At 38.8% G+C, this 26,731-nt stretch overlaps 1 protein-coding gene across 2 annotated transcripts; it reads right to left on the bottom strand.

Moving 5' to 3' along the window:
* Positions 1-1,212: 1,212 nt before the first annotated feature.
* On the bottom strand, positions 1,213-26,247 carry sec24a (SEC24 homolog A, COPII coat complex component). Of its 2 annotated transcripts, none has more exons than XM_073824502.1 (22): positions 25,969-26,247; positions 22,534-22,959; positions 20,480-20,611; positions 18,530-18,690; positions 17,300-17,481; positions 17,067-17,226; positions 15,771-15,897; positions 15,554-15,663; positions 13,710-13,822; positions 13,508-13,626; positions 13,367-13,422; positions 13,084-13,290; positions 12,050-12,173; positions 10,781-10,939; positions 10,518-10,691; positions 8,189-8,299; positions 7,653-7,828; positions 7,435-7,572; positions 5,475-5,579; positions 4,190-4,282; positions 3,806-3,909; positions 1,213-2,282 (listed from the first exon to the last, which is right to left on the bottom strand). In XM_073824502.1, the coding sequence occupies exons 1-22, from the start codon at positions 26,021-26,023 to the stop codon at positions 2,168-2,170; spliced, it is 3,147 nt and encodes a 1,048-aa protein (XP_073680603.1). In that variant the 5' UTR covers positions 26,024-26,247; the 3' UTR covers positions 1,213-2,167. The 2 variants fall into 2 exon arrangements, with proteins under 2 accessions (XP_073680603.1, XP_073680604.1); XM_073824503.1 differs by having other exon boundaries at positions 17,124-17,226; positions 25,969-26,237.
* Between the last annotated feature and the right edge of the window lie 484 nt (positions 26,248-26,731).

Raw genomic sequence — 26,731 nt, forward strand, 5'->3', positions numbered from 1 at the left:
ATAAAAATACAAAGAGAATGAAAACATTCCATTATTCCATATTAACAACATGAAGCATTGGGGGTCACAAAAGAGCTGCAGGGGGTTTGTGCATTTAATGAAAAACTAATAAATAAATCATAATAATGTCAAATTAAAACAAATCTTTTTAAAATTACAGCAATCAAATAAAATATATGAAATATTCTGCCATAGTAGTGTGATGTGCATGTGCATATGTAATCAATAAAATGTATATACATTTTATGTATTTATTTAGCACTGCCAAACAATCAATCACGATTAATCGCATCCAAAATAAAAGTTTTTGTTTACATAATGTTTATACTGTGTATGCTTATGTACACACACACAAAGTACCTATATATAAATATAAACTTATATTTATAAATACTTTATATTTTATATAAATATAAAATTGTTGCATGTATATGTTTATATTCATATAATTGATAGTATATATTAATATTTTGAATATATAATTGTTTATTCATAAATATATTTCACACATATATTGTGTCAACGAATTTTTTTTTTGGATGCAATTTATTGCATTTGACAGCACTAATTTATTTCCTGAGAGAGAAAGAGGCCTAAATCTGGACACACTTCACTGAATAGTATTGTAATCTGAAAAATGTTTTGATCTAAAGGCTTCTGTTTGAGTTCTTCAGTCTTTTCTTTGACCTCTGCGGTTTTGTAGACAAACTAGGTCAGTTATTCAGAGGTGCATTCTGTAATTGGTTGTTTCCAGACAGGGGCGGAGCTACACACTATAAAGGAGGAGGAGCCATCAGGAGCTCTGGCACAGGCTTGAGATTTATTATAGCAAACTAAATTACAACTAAACTCAATATAAGAGAACTAACATTTTTAGGTTTGTAAAACAGTAAATGCAGTCTTTTTGAAAACAGTTTGTGTTGGGAAAAAGGTGTTGACAAATGGATATTTTGTATAGATTCTCCAAACGCCTGCACATAATGCCCCATTGTTTCTGCACAAGTCAAACAGGCCACAATATTGGTTTACGTTTTAGCTTTAAAGTAGCTTTGAAATTAGTTTTGTATCTACAAGCTACACTTCAATAAAGCAGCTCTTGATTATAAAGGAGAGTAATGTATACGGATGATGTTGGTCGGGTCTGGTCCAGCAGACGCTGTGTGCACCGAATAAAAAAAACAAAGAGCAAAGTAAATGAGAAATCAGGGGAGCTCACACCAGACTTCCTCTTTAATGACTTCATTCATTCAGAAAGTTCACATGTACAAAATTGCAGAGAATTTACAAATCATTTCTCAAAAACACAGTTGCCATGTGTGCTAAAATGAGCCGAACAACCGCAGAGAAAACGAGGATTTGTGTGAATATAAAAAATATTCCTCTGATTGATGGATCTGATTATCCTCCAATAGGATGGAGACCGAAGATCGCTCAGATTATTGTCAGAGACGCGTCGCTCTCGCCTTCATCGGATCTCTGTTCACAAACAGCCACTTAACGCAAAACTCTACGAGCCGCAGAGAAATCTCTGGTTTTGGATTAAAGTTGAAGCTTTGAGCACACAGTCAGCTTCACTGACGTCTCTGAGGCTGATCACTTCACCGAAAGCTTTCATAGATTGAGCCAGTTCTTAAAAATCTCTCTTCATGGAAAAAAAGAATAATAATAAAGTCCCAAGCAGTTTATTTTATCATCTTGCATCATCTGAATAATGTTCTACTAAAATTAACAATCTTTAGAATAGAATATAGGTTTATCAATATACATGTTTCTATAGCGTGTGAAGATCACAGAGTCGAGTGTCTGAATTTGCATCCTACAGAGCGTTTCCTCTCAGCGAGTCCCACTTCAGGCAGATATCCGACTCAACTGCGTCGCCTTCCTCAGAACACAGACAAACCTGAAGATCCGACAGATAAACCTGTGACGATGACAGCGCTAATCGAGTGAATCGCACTAATTATAAAGGTGGTAAGAAATTCATAAGAAACCATTTTCCTACATTTTTGTTTTTTTTTTAGTAAAAGGCAATAAATTAGAAAGGGTCTGCGCTGAGAAAGGCGCACGTGTACGTGACGTCAGCCGCGTGTCAGACACAAGCATCACTCCTCACACGGCTGTAGTGTGACAGACGCTCTTTATTGACCGCTCCGGCCGCCGCTGAGGCTCATTTGGAGATCTGCTGTTGCAGGTGAAGCAGGAACTCGTAGTAGGACAGAGCCGACTCGCTCAGATCCTCGATCATGTTCTGCAGGAACTCCGGCTTGAGCGGAGACTCGTCTCTGAAATCAAGACAGGAGCGTCAGACACCGTCATACGCCATCCCTTCAGTCATTCAGACACAACGAACCCCTCAAAACCGCTCTGGGTCATCAGCAACACACAGTGATCCAGAGCTGATGCACAACACAAACAGGGATTTCTTCCAATAAGCTTAAATTGATTTTTAGCTAAAAGTGTGCTTCATCTTGAGTCGAATTCTTAGATTTAATCAGTCAATTATTATACGAATAATACATTACAGCTGTTGCCAAACAATGAAATCAGTATCAAGAAAACTCGTTGCATCTACGGTGCATTTAGATGCATTTCCACAGTTTAACGAACCTCAGAGCAAAGTTATTATAGTTTTGCTTTTCAAAATTTGTTTTATTTTAATATAGTTTTTAAATTTGCAATAAAGTTTAGTTTCGTTTTTATTTTGTGAACACATTTCTATTTAGTTTTTATATAGTTTAGTGATCAAATAGATCAAACTATTTTAAACTAAGCAAAATAATGTGGGACAACATATCAGTTGCTGCAGTCTATTTAAGTGTTTCATTCATTTTAATGAATTATTCAATAATTTGAAAATGTTTTCTGATCAATCGTTTTCATCTTAGTTTTTGATTACGAAAATGACCTTGGCCCAGAGGGACATGGAATGCTTTAACCTGCAGTTACAAATGCAGAAATAATGTTTTGATATTTTAAACGTAAAACGTTGAATACTGATATTTGAAGTTATTTAAAAACGAAAAGATACTTTAAATGTGAAATTAAAACTGCCAGTAGGTGGCAGTAAGTCGCTGTTAATAAGTGAGTCATTGCCATTGAACCGAATCATTTAAACACTTGATTCTTTCAGGAAAGAAACACAGTTGTGGCTAGAAGGGATACAGCTCAGACCGAAAACTAACAGTGAAATTAATTTTTCGACCTATTAGATTGTGTTTTATTAACATCTACACCCACCCCAACCCCAAACTAAGCCCTTACTATAATACAAAAACAGTATTATTGTTGTACAGTGTGATAAAAATAACGTTAGATTGATGTGCGCATGCCCAGTATCCAGAGCTGAATCCCTTCTAGTCTAAACCAAGAAACACCGTCATGTTGCTCTGAGACGCAAAACACTGCTGTGGCTGTGTTTGGAATGATTTTTGTTGGCGAAATAGAGCAAAAACAGCCAATATGGTGTCTAAAACATATTGTTTATTGAACTGTTTAAAACAGATCGTGCTGATTTTTTAAGAATTTTTTAAAAACATTACTCTTTGTATGATATTATAACTATATGAAATGATATATAGATTTTCTGTCCCATATCTTGAATGATGTGATGGTTCTTAATGCATATTAACAGACTTGCATGAACCTCCCCAATACATTAATGAGTGAACATACACCAGATGTAACCAGATAAATTGGCTAGTGATTGGACACAGAGCTCATTTTTACCCGCATTTGGCGAGTGTTCATTTCAAACCCTGTTAGTTCTATCTCATTGGTTATCAGTCAAAGCGAGTGTGATTCTGACCTGATGACGTGCAGGATGGTGTGGAACGGCCGGCGTTCTCTCAGCCAGTCGACAAACGCTCGCAGTCGTGCAGATTCAGCCGTGTCTAGTTCTGGAAGCTGGGTCTGAGAGGAGAAACGGCAGATTACACACCAGCGCCTCAGGGATCGACTTCTGTTCACTTAAACCAGCTCAACCAATAACAGATCAATCAGATCACTCTCAATCATTAGTCAGCTGAACTCAGATACTGAACAGCAGCTTTGGCAAACATTTATGAATTATAAAGATATATGCAAAAAATATTTTTAAAACATTTGGACAAAGTTAGTTATTGGCAGAAAAGACATTGTTTTGTAAAGCACTGTCTGTTAGTGGAGTAATGCAGTATTTGAGTGAGTTTACCATGTGGAGAGGAACAGCTGCGTAACTCTCCAGTCCTAACACCTGCGTGAGGAACACTGGGCTGCAGTTTCTCCCGATCCAGAGATACATGACCTGAGGAGGAGCGGTCAGATGACAATCAGGATTTCATTTTCATGTAATTGTTTATGTTGGTGAACAGCTGAGTAACCAATGCTGCACATTATGCCTTAAATGTCTGTCTGGTTTGAAAATGTTTCTTAGTTAGGCTCAAAGCTGCTTGCTTGTTTAACTCACAGAAGCTTTAGGCTGCGTTTACACTGGTGCGCTTTTGTTTTAAATAGCTAGCAGTAGCTCTGGTTACACCTGTCACTTACACTACTCTGCCATCTCCAACACTCAGAAACACAGTAGGGACGCACCAAAATGAATATTCTTGATGAGTGTTACAAAATTACACACTGGGCCAAAGACTGATTACTGAACACGTTTTTTTCGTGTTTTGCCCTATTCACCATTGCATAAATTAAATAGCCAAAATGTGCTTTTTACAGTTTTGTCTTGGCTTTCAAAGAAAAAAAAAAATCAATTACAAAACAACTCAAAATTTGCTTAACACTGAACTTTAACATTAGTGCCGCCTCTATTTGATCAGTGTAATTTATTCTGCATTTTCACTTTTTTTTTGTTGCTATTTCTGGCCAAATAATTTTAGTTGCCAAACATCCCTAAAACGCAGACTTTTGAAAATGCTGTGGACCTGTTTTAGTTTGAAGACTCCAGGGTTGTGTTTCAGTATAAAGAGACCAACACAGAGACTCCACGTACCCTTGATGACAGTGTAAACAATAAGATGATTCTCACTGTTGTACCCATAGATCTGTATAGGTAGATGATCTATTCAACCACTTCAAGCATGTAGATGTGTCCTCCATCTAAACAATAGGGAATCTACCTGCACATATCTATGGTTGTACCGTCATGAATGGTCATGTGACAAGCGTTTTCAGTTGTGTAGTGGAAATGCTAGTGTAGATGAGGATCGTTTTAATTTTAAAACACCATTTTAAAACTAAAAGGCACTAGTCTAAACAGGGCTTTAGAAAGGAGCCAGATAGATATTTTAGCTCAAAGCTGGATCAGCTGTGCACTTCTGCACTCATGAGGCAGGATTAGTGTCAGAAACACAGGTCCTGATCATTGCAGTCATTCTGACATACTTTAACATTCAAAACAAAAGACAGTGTGTGTGTGTGTGTGTGTGTGTGTGTGTGTGTGTGAGAGAGTGTGTGTGTGTGTGTGAGTGTGTGTGTGTGTGAGAACTCACTGTGCCGCAGTCCATGAGGAACGCCGCATCTCTGCTCAGCTTCTCCACAGACAGCTGAAGGGCTCTGGGTTGAGGAATCGTGCGATCGTTGATGTTCAGAGCCCCCTGATCATTAGACCTCAGATTAGTATCAGACTAAACTATCAGTACATGTACTTGCTCAAACCCACCAATGATCCTCACACAGACGAACACCGCCAGATCAGCTCATGATCATCATCTTGAGAAGTGAAACCCTGCCAATAAACCGCTGCTTTCAGCTAAAATATAGAGTCTATAATCCATAATAATGCTTCCTCCATGCATCTCTCACATCCAAATCCAGCCACATATTTGTTTAGAGCTGGTTTGACTTGTAAACGGTGCTTGATCTGTGCAGATTTCTCTCCTGATTCAGACCAGACCACTTTTTCACTGGAGGAAGCGTTGTTATGGATTATAGACTTGTATTTCAGTATGATGGATTTGTTTGAGCTTTTGTCTTCTCCAGATGTGAACTGATGGACTGGAGTGGTGTGGATTATTGTGATGTTTTTATCAGCTGTTTGGATCTCATTCTGACGGCACCCATTCACTGCAGAGGATCCATCGGTGAGACAGTGATGGAATCACACATTTATACAAATCTGATCAACGAACAAACTCATACTAATCTTGGATCCTAATCTTCAATTTTGGCTGAAGTATTCCTTTGTTTGTCTTTAAATACAAACTCAGAATTTGGGGTTAACTCCAAATGATATCATTTGCTGAGTAATATAATTTCCTAAAAGAACTTCAACTAGCACAATTTAATGTTTTAAAGAGACTGGACTCCTATCAGTGGATCTTCATTTGATATGAAGAACACAAATGTGATTCTGAAAGGTTTTTAATTCAGCATCATGTTCAGCTGTGATCAAAGTTTACATCCCCCTTTCAGAATCTGCAAAATGTCAATTTTACCACAATAAAAGGGATCATGTTTATGTGAATATTTCACTTAAAAGATGTTTACATTTAGTTCACAAGAAAAAAATAGTTGAATTATAAATAGTTAGGAAAATGACCCTGTTTAAAAGTTTACATCCCCTTGATTCTTAATACTGTGTTGTTTCCTGAAAGATCCACAGCGGTGTTTTTTAGTTTAGTGATAGTTGTTCATGAGGCTCTTGTTTGTCCTGAACAGTTAAACTGACTGCTGTTCTTCAGAAAAATCCTTCAGCTCCCACAAATTATTTGGTTTTCCAGCATTTTTGTGTATTTTTTGAACAGAATGAAGATGTGTCCATTTTTCTCATTTTGCCTAAATGTCATATTTTTCCATCTTCATACATACACATCTTCATAGGCTACAGAATGTTTTACAGATGTTTCAACTTACAAAAGTTAAATTTACCCTGAAGTTTTCACCCCCGGCTCTTAAAGCATGGTGTTTCCTTCTGGAGCATCAGTGAGTGTTTGAACCTTCTGTAATAGTTGCATATGAGTCCCTCAGTTGTCCTCAGTGTCAAAAGATGGATCTCAAAATCATACAGTCATTGTTGGAAAGGGTTCAAATACACAAAAATGCTGGAAAACCAAAGAATTTGTGGAACCTGAAGGATTTTTCTGAAGAACTGCAGCAGTTGAACTGTTCAGGACAAACAGGAGACTCATGAACAACTATCACTAAACAAAAAAAAAACACAGCTGTGGATCATTCAGAGAACAACACAGTATTAAGAATCAAGGGGATGTAAACTTTTTGAGTCACTGTTATTTTCTCTTGTGGACTGTATGTAAACATCTTTTATGTGAAATCTCTTATTCAGGTCAGTACTAAATAAACAATAACATGCATTTTGTATGATCCCTCTTATTTTCCTAAAATAATTAACATTTAGCAGATTCTGCAAGGGGGATGTATATTTTTGACCTCAACTGTATGTACGATCAGATCACATCCATTGCTGAACACATGCTCTGATGATGGACTGACCTCATCTGTCAGGTCGTCGACGCGATACAGGCCCGGATGGACCATCATCATGAGGTACGCCAGCGGCTGGTACTTGAACTGACACATGGCAAACACACGCTCATCCAGTCGGGTGCTGGCGCTGGTCCGGAAGGCTTTCTGCAAGAGGAGGAAGTGAAGGTGTGATTATGAGAGCGTGAAGCTGATGTTAGCGTCAGGCAGCGGGTCAGCTGACGTACGTGTTTGAGCAGGGCCAGGACGTAGAGCGGGAACAGACGCAGACAGGCGGGGGCCAGCAGACCGGGTTGTTGGATGCTCAGCACTGATGTGCGGTAGGACGCCAGCGAGTCGATGGCAGCGTTGATCAGAGCGTCACGAGCGTCACTCAGACTCGCCGTCACAGAGCGATCCACGGCTGAACCGGAACACACATCAGTTACAACACTTCATATTCTCATTACATTACTATTCTGCCCTCCAAAGGCAAAGCACAGTAACTACACATTTGGTCAAAATGGAGTTAAGGCTTAAAATGGACTTTGTGACAATTGTGGCAAAGTCTTCTGGTTCAATTTGGTCCAGTTTCAGAGAAACGAAGAGTGTCAAGATGTTTGACTAGCTGATGTAAAAACTTTAAAAGCATTTTTCTCAGTGTCAGTGTTGGCGTAGTTACTGTACTTTGCCTTTGGAGGGCAGTATTTCATAAACTACTTTGTTTTATTCCCACTTATTGCTAGATTCTCCAGTGCGGTGTGTGTGGAGGTGAAGGACATACCCATGCTGGCCAGAAGAGCAGTGATGGCCTGAACATCAGCTCCGGCGAAGATGTCAGACAGAGAATTGACCACCGGCAGACACAGCGTGTGCACACGGATCCTCCGCTCTCCTGCAGCACAGAACACCACAGTCAGCATCACATGACAGAACATCACATGACCAGGGATTGAAACTAACTTTTTTTTTTTTCAATTAACCAGCCAATTTGGCTACTAAATTTTAAGTTACCAGCCATTTGTAAGTTCTACTAGCCACAAATAATAATAATAGTAAAAAAATAAAAATAAATAAACCAACAGCTTGAGTCTGTCATTTTGACGGACAGGGTCGTAAAAATTCCGTCATAATCTATTATTACCCATCATTTTAATTTTCATATTTTAATTATAATAACACATTTAATTGCTTTTATTTTTGTTCACATTTTCATTTTTAATCATGAACCTACAGGGCGAGCATACTGTATAGGTTTATGCACTTATTTATGAAGAGAACAGAAGAATCTCAGTGGATCTTGCTGTTTTCAGTTCACGAATTAACAGTAGTGTGCATAACTAATGAATCACAATAAGCGATTAAGCTCTGTGCTTTCTTACTTTCAATATGAAAAAGTCTCAGATTTCAAATTCTGTCTATTTCATCAGGAAATTCAAGCAATAAATACCGTTTTGGCGCTCTTTAATGTGGCGTGAGACCGCTGTAGTTTATACTGGGTGCTCACATGCGAGTATCAAAAGATTCCTCGTGACAGTTTAGTTTTTGTTCTGTATCCAGTGCTCTGCTGCCACAATGGAGCGCGCTCGCCACCAACTGGACAGGGGAGGGAATTACAGTTATAATTTACAACAGATCACCCACAGTGTAATCTGTCAAAATGACGGACAGCCTTCAGATTTTTCCGTCACTGATTAAAAAAATCCGTCAATGACGGACAATTTTCGGTTAACGCAACCTCTGGTCTACACGAACATGTCAAAGCAACCGTTGCAAATCATTTGGTGTCAGTACTAGCGGTGTGTGATGTTGACAAAAAAAAAAAATATCTCAATTTTCTGGGATTTTATCGATAACGGTATTGATCAAGATAATTAGACAATATTATGCGGGATGTGTTCTTGTGCGTGGACGACTAACTCCCATATTCTTTGATATTCTTCATATTCTGTGGACAGTTCACTGCAGTGATAGAAATTAATCTTTTCAAATAAGCTTAAATTGATTTTTACCTTTATAAAGCCATTTTTAAAAGTGTGCATCATCTTTTGAGTGAAATTCATTAATGTCATTGCACACGAGTACGAAATTTTCGTTCGAGATTTTTGCACGTTAAAAAAATACAGGTTATGTTAATCGAGTTTACACACTGCCTCTGAAACTTTCGTCCGTCAAAAAAAAAAAAATCTGTGAGAGTGTTTGATTTTCTGCATTTTTGCATCCATAATAAGCATTTTGATAAGGATGGCGAATATGAGAAAACTAAAAAAAAAAATGCATACGAAAATCGGACTCAGTGTACAATGACCTTTAGATTTGAATGATCACGGGTCGAAAGTAAAGAGAGATTACAAACATAGACTTAGACTGGAGGATTTGCTGCAATCTTGTACTCACTGACAAATATCTATCAACGTTATAAGATGTGCTGCTCCCTTTACACAGAGTGTGCGTTATCGTAAAATCGAAAGTAAAAGTAAACAGGCCGGTCGCGATCGCCTCGCGGCCGCTCAATTTGTGATCCGCTGTGTAAATCTTTCGGCCGGCCGCCGGGAAAAGTCCCGGTCGTCCCGATTGCCACTCCGCCCTGGTATAGGCTACAGACCCGACCTTTCTTCACGGTGTTTCACCAGTCGTTTAATGGCCACTCCCCTTTTACCTACCACCTGCAAAGCTGATACGAATATGTTTTACTTTTTTACTTACAACAAGATATATAGTATAAGGACAGGTATTCAGACCACGACGGAACGTTTGAAGAAAATTTAATGCCTTATTATTTAGAATTAGCTATTATTGATGTAAATGCAGCCGTTCGAGGCACATAATTGATTTATTACGGTATTGACGGTATTAGAAAATCCATGTCGTGGCGCAATGTCACACCGGTGCTGACTATGACACCAGTGTACCGCTCACCCCTACTACATAATGTCATGATGTCTCAGTATTTGCACTAAACCTATGCAGATTTGGCTTGCATGAACTTCCCCAATAAATGAATGAGTGAACATCCGCCAAATTAGCTAGTGATTTAGTGACTAGTGATTTTTACCACATTTGGTGGGTGTTCATTTCAAACCCTGCACATGAGCTATTGAGTCTATCGGCACCTTTGCTGGACGTGTAGAGCAGCGCGGCCTGGAAGGAAACCACCTGCAGGTCCAGCAGGTTCTCGTCGATGGACATCTGTACGGCGAAGCCGGCGTCGGGATTGACGTTGGCCAGAGACAGCAGATCGGTGGAGCGCACGAAGAAGTTTCCGTGGAAGGTGTGTATGGACAGGCCTGAAGATGACAACACAAAACAACCACCGCAACATGAGCGCCGCAGCAGATCTGGACTCACAGCGACTCTCACACGCCGCTCAACTCACCTTTAGTACAGCGGATCCTCATGACGGCCTCGAAGCCGATCTTACGCGTCAGGTACCTCTTGAGATCTTTCTGGAGACGCTCCGTCTGAGACGGGTTGTGCTGCTTGTGGTACGAGGGGTAGAAATACACACTTCCTGCTGAGTATCTGGATATGCAGCCTTCAGGAAGAGATGAAGGATTGTACATTAGATTTCACAGAAACTAACTGCACTTACACATTAATGTGCAGTTATGCTGAATGGACCGCTTCAATTCTGACCATTTTCACCATATGACTACAGAAGAAAGATGAACCGCACTGGAAAGAGCCCTCATCTGTCAAATGGACAGAATGGCAGTGAATGTGCATCTGTCTGTTGGTAACTGATGTTGGTCTCACTCACTCTTGTGGATTTGCATGAATCATATCAATAATAAATGACACGCAGTGGTTCTGATAATCTGCGGACATGATTTAACCCTATGAAGCTACTGTATCTTAGTTGAAATGTGAATTTCTACAGCTCTAAATGATGAAAACGATCAAACTTTGCTGTTAAACCAGTTTCACACTTAGTCTATTCCATCTTTTTCCTTCTGACAGACAGTTTTCTTCTCCAGCAAAAGCTCTTTTAATATAAAGTTTTAATTGTACAAACAATTCGGCTTCAGCTGGTCCTTCACGTCTTTTTGCTGTCAAATCTTGACTGATTTTTCTCAAGCAAACGTCAGAATGACTGTAGTCATATTTACAGATGACCATGATTCTCCATTAATCATTTTTAGTCTCAAATCTGATCATCAGGATGTTTTGAGGAACATTTGTCTCCAGAAGCTTTACTTTCAGTGTTCCTCAGTGGAGGAATGATCTTCTCAAGCATCCAAAACATCTCACATCTTTTAAGCAACATTTATTTGTTCATCTCTCAATTATCTTTGGATTGCATCGCATTATATGTTTAGATCATTTCAATCTCATCTTACTAAGCCATTATTGGAGATATAGAGCGACTGCCGACATTTAGATCATTTTATGTCAGTTTCTGCTCTACTGTTATAAACATCTTATTGATTTACATTAGAATACATAAGAAACATTGCATACTTTGGCTCAGTTTGGGTCTCTGAATAAAACTGAGGTGTTTTTCCTCCATATCCATACTATATCAGACTGTGTGAGCCATAAAAGCCTGATGGATCAAACATGATACTCAACAGAAACACATATGCAAACTTTACTCAAGGGTTCACGAGTTATCTTAGTGCAGGTGTAGTAGTGAGTGACTGACCCAGAGATGACAGATCGCAGTACTGTGCGCTCAACAGGAACAGATCCACCGCCACATGCTGACCGGAGCAGTCCAGAGCCAGTTTCTTGTAGAAATCTGTGGCAGGACTGAGATGCTGGACATCCTACAGAGGAAAACCAACACAAAATTAAACCACTTAGATCTCTCCAAGAGAGACGAGAATATTTGCTTTCATTCTGAGAGCTCAAAACTGCTGTAAATGTCCTATTAACATCTAGTGTTGCAAATAATAAACACTTATGAAATTTAAACATGGTTGTTAATTTGGTGTGATTAATTATGGAAAAAAATAACAGCAGCAGCAAATTTAAGAAATCTAAAATGACCCCGGACCACAAAACCAGTCATAAAGGTCAAATATACATCATCTGAAAGCTGAACAAATAGCTTTCCATTGATGTATGGCTTGTTAGGATAAGACAATACAAGTGTGGAATCTGAGGATGCAAAAATAAAAATAAAAAATAATGAGAAAATCACCTTTACAATTGTCCAAATGAAGTTCTTAGCAATGCATATTACTAATCAAAAATTAAGTTTTGATATATTTACGGTACAGTATAAACAAAATGTATACAAATATCTTCATGGAGCATGATCTTTACTTAATATCCTAATGATTTTTGCCATCGTTTTGACCCATTCAATGTATTGTTGGCTACTGCTACAAATATACCTGTGCTACTTAAGACTGGTTTTGTGCTCCAGGGTCACATTTATGCAATGTTAAATCAAAAGCTACTTTTTGTAATATGCTTTTAAACGATGTTTTAGGAGATCGTTTCTCTGACAAAATTGATGTGATTATTTCACAATTAACTCGATTAATTGGCACATCTGACTTCTGATGCACTTCTAATGTAAAAACACAGCAAAAAGTGTCATTGCTGCCAGTGCAAATGTCTCCAAGGTAAGCAACTGTTGAACACAAGGCTCAAAACATTTACTCAGTGAACAGCTGGGATCAATCAATAGAACAGTCAAATCATCATCATAGTGATCTGGTGGATAACCTTGGTGGCGGTTTTCTGGTTGGGCTCTTCTCTGGGTTTGAGAGCGCCGATGCCTACGGTGGGCAGCTGGGTCTGGAAGACAGACATTCGTCCTCCGGTGGGGGACAGCAGCTTGAAGGCGGCCTGCAGCGCCGGACCCAGAGCAGACTGAGTCTCCATCGTCTTACTGAACATCTGCGGCAAACTCGACAGCAGATCCTGGACCAGCTGCGACGACAAAACCAGAGCGTTTAGATTCACGGCTGACAAACCCAGAGCATCCTCATGCTGCACACTCACTCACCTCTTTGCATTCGTTCAGGTTGACTAAAAGGCTGTCCGGTGTGGGTAAAAACACATCTGAGGGCAGAAAGGTTTGAAAGTCAGCTCACTCTTGATATTCCACCGCACACCCGTTATGTACTGATGGGAGAATGCACTTTACCGTCGATGTCTGACACGATGAGCATCTGAGGCTGTGACAGTCCTTCTTGGAGGTTGTAGAAATGGATGGTGCTGTCGAACGTGATGAAGCCGATTTTCGTCCGAGCGTCTCCTGGAAGCCTTCATCGCAAACAAACATGAAACGCATTAATGAGTGACTTCAAGCGCAGCTGACAGCAGCTTCATCAGCGACGCTCACTTACGAGTCCAGGTTGTCTAGAAGAGACTGACACACAACATCTAGATATCCCGTCTCCACCGCGTTATGAGACACGTCCAGGATGTAGAGGTACATGGCGGGCTGCGGCGGCCTCAGCTGCGGACACAACACTGCGCTTCAGTTACTGACATTACATCAGCTTCTTAACATCTCACATCATTTCACACATTTCACTCTTAGTCTGTATGTAGAACTTTCACATTTAGAAATGTCAAAGAAATACTGACACTTAAAAGGTAATTAAAATAAAATTTAAAAAATAGCAACTTTGTTCATTTAAAAACGTAATGATTAACTAAAACTAAAATTGAAAAAGATTACTAAACTACAAAGACATTAAAATGGCAAAAACACACAACAAAACAATTATAATTTTAAAATTTCAACTAAAATTTTAAATGAAAACAAGTACAAAAATAAAAAATATTAATAAAACTAAATCAAAAAGGACAAAAACAAATAGGGTCGTTCTGTGTCATCTCAACCAAATTGAGGTTTTTTTTTTTTTTATATATTTTGAGATTTTGCTAATATTTATTCTGAGGAAAGATAAACATTTTTAGTGATGAAAGCCAAAATATTAAATGTCAGGAATTAATTTTTACTGAGTAATCCAGTATTTTGTAGAGGGAGGTCAAAATGGCAATTTTATTTCACCTGAGATTCAGAGTCAAGTTACAGGGGGGTAAAAATGACTTCAGAAAGATGGCAGCATCATAATCTTATTTTTACACAGAGATTGGTCGCTCTGTTAGTGAAATCTGTTGACTTTAGCAATCTGTGTTGCATTATGTGCCAATGGTGAGCATTCAAAAATGGGGAAACAGCACTTTTCAAGTTTTCTCCAAAGTTTGCATGCCTGTAACTCCAGAAAAATGAAAGATATCGTAACGTCTTTTTAGATATTGTGTCTCAAACCTTCCTTTTGGCATCTTTATTTTTAAAGCCTTATATGGTTCGGTTCCAGAAATATTAGAACTTTAATATGGTTCCAGGAGTAAATCATAAAAATGTCCCCTTTTTCTGCGTTTAAAAACCAAATGTGGGTCAGTTTGTAAAAATATGACACTTCTTTTCTTTTAAAGAGGAATGTCTGAGGAAGAAATAATGTTGAAACTAGAGATGTAACTTTTTCCAATGTTTGCATGCCTACAACTCTAAAAGTATTAAAGATAGTGCGCTATGATTTTAGATTCTAGTTTTTTTTTTTAATCTTAAATTCTCAAGGCCCTACATCGTTCAGTCTCAAGAGATATGGGGATCTCAATGAGGCTCCATGTCCAGATTATTAAATAATTAGCCATTTTCAGTGGTTGAAAACCACATGTTGATCACTTTGTATACAGTTGATACTTTTTTTTTTAAAGAGGAATGTCTGAATAACAAATAGCATGCTTGTAACTCAAGAAGTATTTAAGTTAATTTAATATAATTTTAGATTCTGATCCTAAGAAAAACTGTCACCATTGGCACATAATGCAACAAAGATTGCTAAAATCAACAGATTTTACTAAAAGAGCTGCCAATCTCTGTATAAAAATTTACATTATGGCATTGACATCGTTCTGAAGTCATTTTAACCCCCCTGTAATTTGACTCTGAATCTCAGATGAAAATTGCCTCTACAAAATAGTGGATTACTCAGTAAATATTCATCCATGACATTTAATATTTTGGCTTTCATAATTTCTTCAGAATTAGAGCCAGGGAATTTTTTAAAATTTGGTTGATTTGACACAGAATGACCCTATAACAAAATTACTAACATTTCAATATTACGATGAAAACAAAATATAAAACATTAATAAAAACTAACAAAGTGGGTACCATGTATTCTGATGGGGCGATGAACTCGATGGTGGCGTTCTGGACCTCTGGTCTTTTGTGAGGCGCTCCATACGACCTGCTGACTGGATTATACATGAACTCCTCTGGAACTGAGAACATACGATTCAAAAACACATTCACTTCCATAAGTCAGATATCATAACCACCAGAACAATGCAGTGCATATGACTTAAACTACACAGGAACCTGCGCTCACCATCATTGACTCTGTGACACAGATTGCACTTCCATCTTCTAGCGTCCACAAAAGTCACAAACGGGTTGATGTACGTCCGACAGGAGCGACAGCGTACGATATTACTGGACGTCACCACAGGAAGTTGCTGAGGAGGAAGACAGTGAGTTCATTAATAAATTACAAGATGATTTCCATCAGTGTATCAGATGATGTTAGTGCTGACATGAGCGCTGGTGTCATGACTGTGATGAGAGTACTGAAGAAACAGGTCACCCTAAAATCTAAATCTAGATTTACAAGCCAAATATCAATAAAGTCCATCTGTGCACTGCATAAGTGAAGCACAGCATCTGCATCTGAACCAGCGCCTACACAGACTGACTAATGCAGCTCAGAGATGGCATGAATGCATTTACACAACACAAATAATGCTAAAGAGTAATGTCTTAAATAAAGAAATATGAAATGACTACAAAACTGTGGAATTTGGTGACAAAAAAAAAAAGTTTTAGTGCTTTTTTACTGATTGTCTGACATTTAGGATATTCTGATGGTGCTTCTTCGTGCTGTTTAAAGCCTGAGAGTTTCAGTTCCTGATCATTATTACTGAATGTGAATTCAGCATCTTGAATTTCTCCTTCCACAGCAGAAAGTCAGTCATGCTAGTTTGGAACGTCACGAGGGAAGTAAATGATGATGAATTTTCATTTCCGAATGATCTAATGCTCTCAGGCCTGTCAGAATAATCAATATATCATCTTATCGGACAATATATGTACATGACCTCAATTTTGGTGATGCAATATATTGCCCATTATATTTACATGAAAATTAATGTCACCATGTTTTTGCATTCCTTGCACATGTGTCTTTCGCAGCTCCTCGTATAGAGAAGGTGATAGTTCACATTTTAAAAAATGCTTCTGCAGATACAGCCTTGTTTAGGGATCTGTGCCTTTGTGCATACAGACATCTGACTGCTAAGTAGGGATTGTGTTTTTAAGCAATAGTGTGCACCCTTCATTTACAGAGAAAAGAAAGTCAGGGTAAAATCTTCCAGTTCTTCCTGCATTTCTACTTGTTAGTTTGCACTTATTTTTTATGTATCTAATATATTTTAATACTTCATTTCCATGATCTAAATATTCTTAGGAATTAAAAGTTTGTTCTTTGTATATGTGTTTAGACCGTCTCGCATTACTATGCTGTTATATTATGATTATATATTCAGCAGCATAAAACGTTGTTAAAATGACAATATTGTCTATCTCAATTATTTCTGGGGCAATATATCCCACAACAAACAGCTGTTACCGTGACAGGGCTACTCAGTGTAGAGCAGTGATGATCGGGTGAGATCACGTGACTCACAGAGAGGTCTTTAAAGGGGTGCAGCAGGAGGCCGAGGGGAAGCTTAGCTTTGTTCAGGAGAGTCTGCGTCTGCGGGATGCTGGTCAGAGTACAGCGGAAAACCCTGCGGACCAAACAAACCATCAGAGAACCGCACAAATCCTACATCGCGAGCGTGAGAGAGCGAAGGCACTGACTCTGGGCTGCAGTTGATCTTCTGCAGGTCCTGCGGCAGACACGGCGTGGGCGGCGTCACGGCTCCCGGAGGAAGGATGCTGCGCTCCTGCAGCAGGTTGACGACCCGCAGCGCCTCCGGGGTCTGAGACTGCAGACTTAACGACGCTAACGAGGAACTCAGCTGAGCCGCACCTGGAGACGGCTGGACACGAGAGACAACAGACACCGGCTTAGCCCTCACACATACAGACACCTTCAGACAACAGAATACAGACTTTGGGAGACACTGCAGGCTAAAACACTTTTTCACTTCTTTTTTGTTTGAGATTTTAGGCTTTTTAGTGTTTCATAAAATGATTTTTCAGACTAGTGGGAAGAAAACACCCCAAAAACACTGTTAAGTGTTTCTTTTATAGCACTTTATCTATTTGTGTCAATAGATTTCAATTACAAAACATTATTAAAGGCGGTTTTCTCAAAAAGAGTTTTTTCTCCTACACTGAGCCATAAATCCCCACTTCAGCAGCACTTACACACCAGACTTTACATTTGTATTCCTGTCTATATCCTGAAGGTTTTTACAGAGGGATTTGTTCATATAGAATTTGCTTGATTTTATACATTTTATTCCCCCCAAAATGGTAAAAAAATAATTAACTGTTTTCTGTCTGTTCAGAAAGTTTTTTTCTGAATTATGGAGTGACAAAATGAGATCCCCCCCCAAAAAAAACAAGAATTTTGAAACTGACTTCATCCAGTGTTTAGATTTTTGTACTAGAAATGCATGCAAATTAGCCCATATTTCATTAAATGATGCCTCATTTGCATATTTAAACCTAACAATTTAGAAAACTTGTAATACTAAAAATGTTTGCAAATATCAATGTAATCAATCAACTGGGAAAGTAAATTGATAACTATTAGTGTTTTTTTTTTTACCCTATTCACCTGCAGTGTCTCGCCTTAAATTACAATTCTAGGATGGGATGACTTTTTTAGGGGAGATTTAAGAAAAAAAATTATAATCATGACTTTTCTTGTAAATATTATAAATATTGAACAAAATAGGAAATCTACTGTCATCTACTGTCAAATTATATTACACTGTAAAAACATTTTATCAAAAAATAAATATAGCTTCCTGAAATTATTTGATAGTAACCAAGCTTTTACTTTGGTGGGTACCAGAAAACATATAAATAAATTAGTTTGCTTCAATCACAGGATATGCGATGTGTGTATGACAGTACCTGCGGGTACATCTGTGGCTGTGGCTGCGTCTGCATCTGCGCATGAGGGGGCATCTGAGGGGCCGTCTGCATGCCAGGAACACTCTGATATCCCGGCTGTAGTGAGGGGTAAGAGCCACCCATCGGCCTGTGCATCTGTCCGGGGTGAGCGGGATACATTCCTGCCGCAGAAACACAAACACCGTCAGATATCGGACAGCTCACACTCATGAAGATAGAAAACAACACCGCCTCAGAGCAGTGCAGCATGGGACAGGTGAAGAAAACACGGGTTCAGTCAGAAAACTTCAACATATCAACAAAATCCAATCATCAAATAATTCAGTTACTGGATGGTGCATGAAGAGACTTTTGAATAAATATTTTTTTCAACCAAAGAAAAAATGAAAATTGATGGAAACGTCTGCTGGAGCTTCAAATGAAAGCGGTCGGTTCAGACGGCCAGATTGACTGGCGCTACATCGAGTGCTTCTTTACAGGACATCACTACCAATGCAAGCATTCACATTCCGCTAAACAGCTCATTCCTAACACACATGACTGTTAAACAGAGTGTGACAGAACAATAAAGCAATCATTTTGATTAAAAGCACGATTCATTCTTAATGTTAAATTGAAGTTTTGAATTAATCTTAATTATGTGAGTTTATAGTCAACACATAGTCACACAGAGGATGATAATGATGATGAGGATGATGATGATGGATCCACCTTCAGCGACTCACGTCAGACCTGATCCACAGCAGTAAATTAACTCAGACTTTATTATTATTTACCTTTATTCACTTCCAGAACCAACATTTACAGATAATTGACTTCTTTGTCATCCAAGATGTTCATGTCTTTCTTTCTTCAGTCGTGAAGGAAAAAGTTTTTTGTCAAAACATTTGAGGATTTCTCTCCATATAATGGACTTCTATAGTGAGTTTGAACTTCCAAAATGCAGCTTAAATGCAGCTTCAAAGGACTGTAAACAATCCCAGCCGAGGAAGAACAAAACAATCGGTTATTTTCTAAAAAGAAAAATTACAATTTATATACATTTTAACCTCAAACAAGCTCTGTGTGTACTCTGTTTATTCCTATGTAAGACAGTTAGGGTATGTCAAAAACTCCCATCTCATTTTCTCACATCACAGTTTTACCTTTTTTTGTAAAGGGTGTTTGATCTTCTTTGCATGTTCACTTTGTAAACACTGGATTGGTACTTCTAGAGCGATGTAGGATGATTGTGAAGTTGGGGAAGAAAATGAGATGGTAGTTTTTTGACATTCCCTAACTGTCTTGAACTGGAATACACACTAGAGCTAGACAAGATGAGCATTTGAGGTTAAAAAAAGTATATGAATTGTAATTTTTTTTATTAAATAACTGATTGTTTCACTAGATAAGACCCTTCTTCCTCCACTGGGATGGTCCTCTGAAGCTGCCTTTAAACTGCATTTTAGAAGTTCAAACTTGTGGGCACTATATATATACAAGTCCACTATATAAAGAGAAATCCTGAAATGTTTTCCTCCAAAAAAAAAAAAAAAAAAATAGTATTGACTGAAGAATAAAAGACATGAACATCTAGGACGACAATAGGGTGAGTAAATTATCTGTAAATTTCTGTTCTGGAAGTGAACTTCTCCTTTAAACTAAACAGCCCAAGTTCAAATGAAAGCGCAGCACTACAGAAATAGTTCACCCAAAAATCACCATTTACTCGCCACTAAATCTTTCCAAACACCATCGTAAAATTAGTCTATATAAATGCATTTTAATCCAAGTCTTCTAAAGAGATAATCACTTTATATGACAAACAGATTCAATTGAAGTTTGATGACAGATTTTATTTTTCAGGTGAACTATCCGTCTAACAGCACTAATACAGTGTGAACATCACGGTCTGATCTGTCTGCGGTGCTGAAGCGGCCCGTATCCCAGAGGAAGCTGGCTCTCTCTTACCGTCGCTGTGTGTGGCGTGTGGCGGCGGCGGGACGGGGGGAGGCGGCGTTCCTCTCACAGCTGCTGGAGGAGGAGGTCCGACTGGAGGACCATACGTCTGATGTGGAGCCAGAACATTGAGCGCAGGGGGAGCTGACACAGTCAACACATCAGAAGATCAGTATGGACAACATTAATAACCAACACAGAACAATCCATACTGAACACACTTTAGTCTGTTATTCAACTGAATCAGCTTTTGCATTATCATCTTGTTTGAAATGGTCCTGCAGGGAATGAAAATGAACTTCTGAATGCACAAATACTCAACGCAGCTCAGGTAATATGAGGTCACTAAGCTGATTCAGTGCTGCCAAGTTGAATTATAGTGCCAAACATTCAATATTGTTGCATTTGTATCATGAATAACATGTATGTGGATGTCCATGTTGAAAAACTAGCACTGAAGAACATTTGTGAAGCCAGAAATGTTAATATGCGGGTAGATAAACGCTGACGAGCTGATATCTGTGTGTGTGTGTGTGTGTGTGTGTGTGTGTGTGTGTGTGTGTGTGTGTGTGTGTGTACAGAGGCCAACGTTCTCTTCCAGCACAGAGATCCTGATCCGCCTACTGCATGGACTTCAGTCAGAGCAGACGGGTTTGGTTTGGCATGAATATACATGAGAGACGCCGTCTGAACGTCTTCAAAACCCATCATTTACAGACTTCTCCATCCAAAGCATTGCTTTTGCAAAGACACGTTCTCAGTGTTTCATCAGATTTTGGTGATGTGTGTGATTTGGATAAACACTGAACATCTCAAACAGCTGCTGCTTTCATATGGAGACTAAAGAAGGCAACAGAGTCACTAGTAATGAGCGTGTATGAAAACATTCGCTGTTTTTGCACTGCCCTGGTCGATTTTATTTATTTTTGGTCATTTTTAATCAGAGTCTCACAACTTTTCAGTTATGATTTTAGAACTCAGTCGATTTGAACATAAGATCGCTCTAATGCAATTATTATTATTATTGCAGAATTGCAGAAAGCCGAAAAGCCTTGAGTTGCTGTGTTCATCTGGTCTGGTGAAAAACTACTCAATTTTTAATTAATGTCAAAATCACTTTGAGAATATTAAACGGACCTTTATATTTGTTGTTTTTGCAATGTTTGTTTACTTATACTCTGCTTCAGCCTTTATTTCACTGAACTAGAGCGAGACTTTATAGTGTTATAGTTAATGTAAAACAAGATAATATGTTTTGACTAGCACAGATATAGAAACAAGCCAAATGCATCATCAGCAAATCAAACCAGAGAAACAAAACTATAGGCAAAACTAGCAGTCAAATGTTTTGGAATTATACAGATGTTTTAAAGCTTCAGAAAGAAGCCTCTTCTGTTCACCAAGGCTGCATTAATTTGATCAAAAACACAGAAAAACTGAAATATTATTACAGTTTAAATGTCTATTTTCTATGTGAATATCTGTTAAAATGGAAGTTATTCCTGTGATGCGCAGCTGAATTTTCAGCATCATTACAGTCTTCAGTGTCACATGATCCTTTAGAAGTCATTATGTTTGTTGCTTCTCAACAAAGACATTTGATTATCATTGTTGAATGATTTCTATAGGATCATGCATCACTTAAGACAGAAAATTCAGCTTTGATGACAGAAATAAATCACAAATGTAACATTTACATAGAAAACAGCTATTTGAGATGCTTTAAATAATATATGACAACATTACTGTTTTTACTGTATATTCAATCAAATTAATGCAGCCTTAATTAGCAGAAGATAATTTACTTTTGTTATTATTACTTTTTGTCCAGAACTTTATATGATCGATTCATTGCATTTCATGCAAGCCACGTTACATGATTTTACTGATTTGCATGTGAAATTGGGCTTCTATAAAGTAGCAAAAGCGCACAAAGGGGGCAGAATTGGGAGCAATAATTGTTTTTATCTTGATTATTGTGTTTTCATAATCGTTGAAAGTTGAAATCGAAATGTGGACAGAGACCAATTTGGATGAACTGCACAGCCCTACGGTGTGTGACGTACCGGTCATAGCAGCGTTGTTGACGGAGGGTGCGGGCGGCTGCATAGCGTTCTGGAAGACAGGAGGTGTGCTGGTGCCGCCGCGGTACATCGCTGACGGGACGGGGCTGGCGTTGTTCCCCATGGGTGGTGGAGGAGTGACGCCGCTCCATCCGGGCTGATGAGGGTGCTGCTGGTAGTAGCTGTTGGCGGGCGGCGGGGTGGCCGTTCCCTGCGGTGGGCCGGTCAGGACGCTCATGTGGTTGGGCGACGCGGGCAGAGCGCCAGGAGTGCCGACGGGTGAAGGCTGGTGACGGCCGTAGAGGTTGGGGCCGGACGGTGGCGGCGGCGGTGGACCTTTGGTCGGCAGGTTGTTCATGTAGCCCGGCTGCGGCGGTGCCATGAAGCCCTGATTAGAGGGGTAAACGCCAACGGGGTTCTGCGACGGACCTGCGGCACAAAACAACCATACAACAGTCCATTACAAACCAAACACTCAACCACTACACAGCAATGGGTTTAACTGGTCAGCATACACTAGTCCTCTAATCAGATTAACTCAGGAGATTGCAGACAGGGAAATTACAACACTCAGGACTCAGAAACCTCAAGTCCTTGTGATGCAAACATTAAAAACAGGGAGATCTGTGTGTCGGACGATGGGGCTCGCTGTGATTAATCACTCACTGAATCATTTAGATTCACCGAACCTGCATCAGACAGCTCAAAATGACAAATCTGAATCAAATGTGACCCTGGACCACAAAACCAGTCTTAAGTAGCACAATACATTGTATGGGTCAAAATGATCAATTTTTCTTTTATGCCAAAAATCATTAACATATTAAGTAAAGATCATGTTCCAATAAGATATTTTGTAAAAATTTTTACCATAAATATATAAAAACTTGATTTTTGATTAGTAATATGCATTGCTAAGAACTTCATTTGGACAACTTTAAAGGCTATTTTCTCAATATTTAGATTTTTTGCAAAATTGCACCCTCAGATTCCAGATTTTCAAATAGTTGTATCTCAGACAAACATTGTCCTATTTTATTTAAACAATATATCAATGGAGAGCTTATTTACTCAGCTTTCAGATAACGTAAGAATCTCAATTTCGATCAATTTACACTTACGACTGGTTTTGTGGTTCAGGGTGACAAATGAACTTAGAAATGAACCAAGAACCCTTTTTTAAACACATCTCATTCATAAACATTAATTTACTACAGTATGCAGGATGACTGTGTAGATTTATTCACACATATTCACACCATCTGTGCAGTGTGGAGCATGCACACACAGTAAGTTGTGTGTAAAGGAAGCGTGTTCTTGAGTATTTCTGGAGTTGTGCTGCTGGGTGAAGCCTACATTAATGTTGTAATTTGATGCAGAAACACGTCACACCGTGTCAGCGCTACAGGACAGCTGCCATACGACAGGACTTTCACTCGCATTCACAACTGAAGCTGACCGCATCTGCAGAGCAGTCTAATGCCATGAGAGAGTGAAGAAGATGGACACTAAAAACAGCCTTCATCAGGACTAGCACACCCATCACACTCAGAACAGGGACAATCTAATCGCTCATCTATTCTAACGAGCGAACAGCCTTAAATAATGTACAGTCAGCTAATGAAGATCATCAGAATAACCGGACAATACCGCTATCTGTCAGCTCATCACACAGCTGCACGAGAAAGTCTTAAAATATTAATATAGTGAATGGTATGAATCTAACCACATTTAAAAGCCAAAACCATTATCAAAAGGAGCATTTGATTCTCTAAACAGACTGACTTCTGTTTGATGAGCTGGAGGACGCTTGGAGAAAAGTTCATTTGGTTTATTTTCATTTTTTAGTTCAAATACATTTAATTTAACAAATAAAATTAATGTATTATATGTATAATATATCCATAAAAGTTTGAAATCAAATGTTTATGTATTATTGCGTGGAAGATGTTTTACAGGAATTTTTCTTTGTTAAAAAAAAAAAAAAGGCTTAAAGTAAAAATGACCCTGGAGCACAAAACCAGTTTTAAACACAGGTGTATTTGTAGCAATAGCCAACAATACATTGTACAGGTTAAAATGATCAATTTTTCTTTGATGCCAAAAATCATTATGATATTAAGATCATGTTCCATGAAGAAGAATTTAGTAAATGTCCTACTGTAAATATAACTATTTAATTTTTGATTAAAGATGCTAAGAACTTAATTTGCACAACTTTAAAGGAAATGTTCTCAGTGTTTAGATTTTTTGCACCCTCAGATTGCAGATTTTCCAATCAGACAAATATTGTCCTATCCTAACAAACCATACATCAATGGAAAGCTTATTTATAAATATGGACCCATATAACTGATTGATAAATACATATTTAAAAACGGGGCATATGAGTGTGAAAGGTCACCGTTTGTGACCCTGGAACACAAAACCAGTCATAAGGGTCTGTTTATTGAAACTGAGATCATCTGAAAGCTAAATAAATAAGCTTTCAATTGGTTTATGGACAATATTTGGCTGAGACACAAAGTTTTTGTAAATCTGGAATTTAAGGATGCAAAAAAAAAAAAATCAAAATATTGAGAAAATTTCCTTTAAAGTTGTCCAAATAAAGTTCTTGCAATGCAAATTACTAATCAAACTTTACGTTTTGAAATGTTTACAGTAGGAAATGTACTAAATATCTCCATGGAATATGATCTTCTTAATATCCTAATGATTTTGACCCATTCAATGTATTTTTTGGCTATTCCTACAAATATACTCGTGATACTGAAGAAGGTCTTGTGTTAAGCTTCTTTTCTTCATAGTTAACTGTTTTGACTGTTTCAGCTGTTGGTTTGAGAAGGATCCTGCACTGAGACAGATGAGTTTTATAATACTCCAACAATCGTGTTTTGTGACATCTACCCATTAACAAACAAAACACCTCGATCAATCACGACAGTAGACTATCAGCTGATCTTACATTAACAAACGAGAGCGCTTTCAGTCGGTTTGAAGAGTCTCTGGAGCGCCTCAGTCGATCAGCTGTCAATCATCGGTGATCAATAACCAGAGCTCAGTGAGCGACACGACAGCGGTCCGTCAGCTGACACCGACCGAAACTAGCGCTCAAACCGACTCTAACTCGGTTCTCCAGCTGTTAGTTCTGCTCAGAGTTGCGTCAGTAGTTGGTTAGAAGCCAGAGTACTAACTAATTGGGGTCGTTAGTCGTTAGTGATGAACTTTACTCGACGATCACAGGATCTGGCCTTCATCGAGCGACGCGACACACTAGAACGCGTTGATTCTGACTGGTCGCGTCGCGTCGCTGAAGTGATCAAACTCTGAAGTAACTCTCGGCCTAATAACGTCGCGAAACGCCGCGCTGGCGTCGGTTTGAACGCTGACAACCCTCGCCTCAGCGCGTCCAGTCGCGGCAGAGTTAACGTTACTCACCGTTCGCGTACGAGCCTCCAGCGCCGTTCTGTGACGCGAAGCCGCTGCTGGACATCCTGAAGCTCGCGCAGGTTCACTCGGATCAATAAGCGAGCGTCTCTCGCCCGGGAGTCTGTCTGAATGTGTGCCGCTCTCACAGGCCCGCGGCTCCGGCCATTCTCTCAGCGCTGCTGCTGCTGCTAATGTTACGATGATAAACCAGCGCCTTCCTCTCAGCGGAAGTCAAGCGGGAGCACGGAGAACGCGCATGCGCACTTGGTACACGTGGCATTTCCTGTGGAAAGCCGTTTTCGCCCGTACTGGAAACACGAGTCAGGGCAGAGGGCTCGTTTGGACGTTTCGTTTCAGGATTTAGGATCCATTTGGGACAATTACAGCCAAAAGAAGGCAATATTACAAGTACTTTGTTTTTGTGAAACAAACACACGCAATGTGTAGGCTTCAATTGGAGAAATGCACATTCATAAGATTTCATTATAATAGTATATACGAGATGTTAAATAGACTGAAAACATCATTTAAAGAATTCACAGTTGAGGTCAGGATCTGAAAACTATATATTAAAAAAATCTTGTTTACTTCGTACAGTCTTCCTATTGTACTTAAAGTGATTGGTTTGCGATGTGTATATTTAATTCGAAATTTCTGTAAATTGTTTTTAATATTAATAAAGTTAATAAAAAATACAACGCAAAGCATTTACTTTACAGATGTGAGAGAAAAATCCCTATAAAATAAATTGGTTCAAACTGTAATACGCATT

The sequence above is a fragment of the Garra rufa genome, chromosome 19 (assembly GCF_049309525.1).
Source record: "Garra rufa chromosome 19, GarRuf1.0, whole genome shotgun sequence".
NCBI lineage: Eukaryota > Metazoa > Chordata > Actinopteri > Cypriniformes > Cyprinidae > Garra > Garra rufa.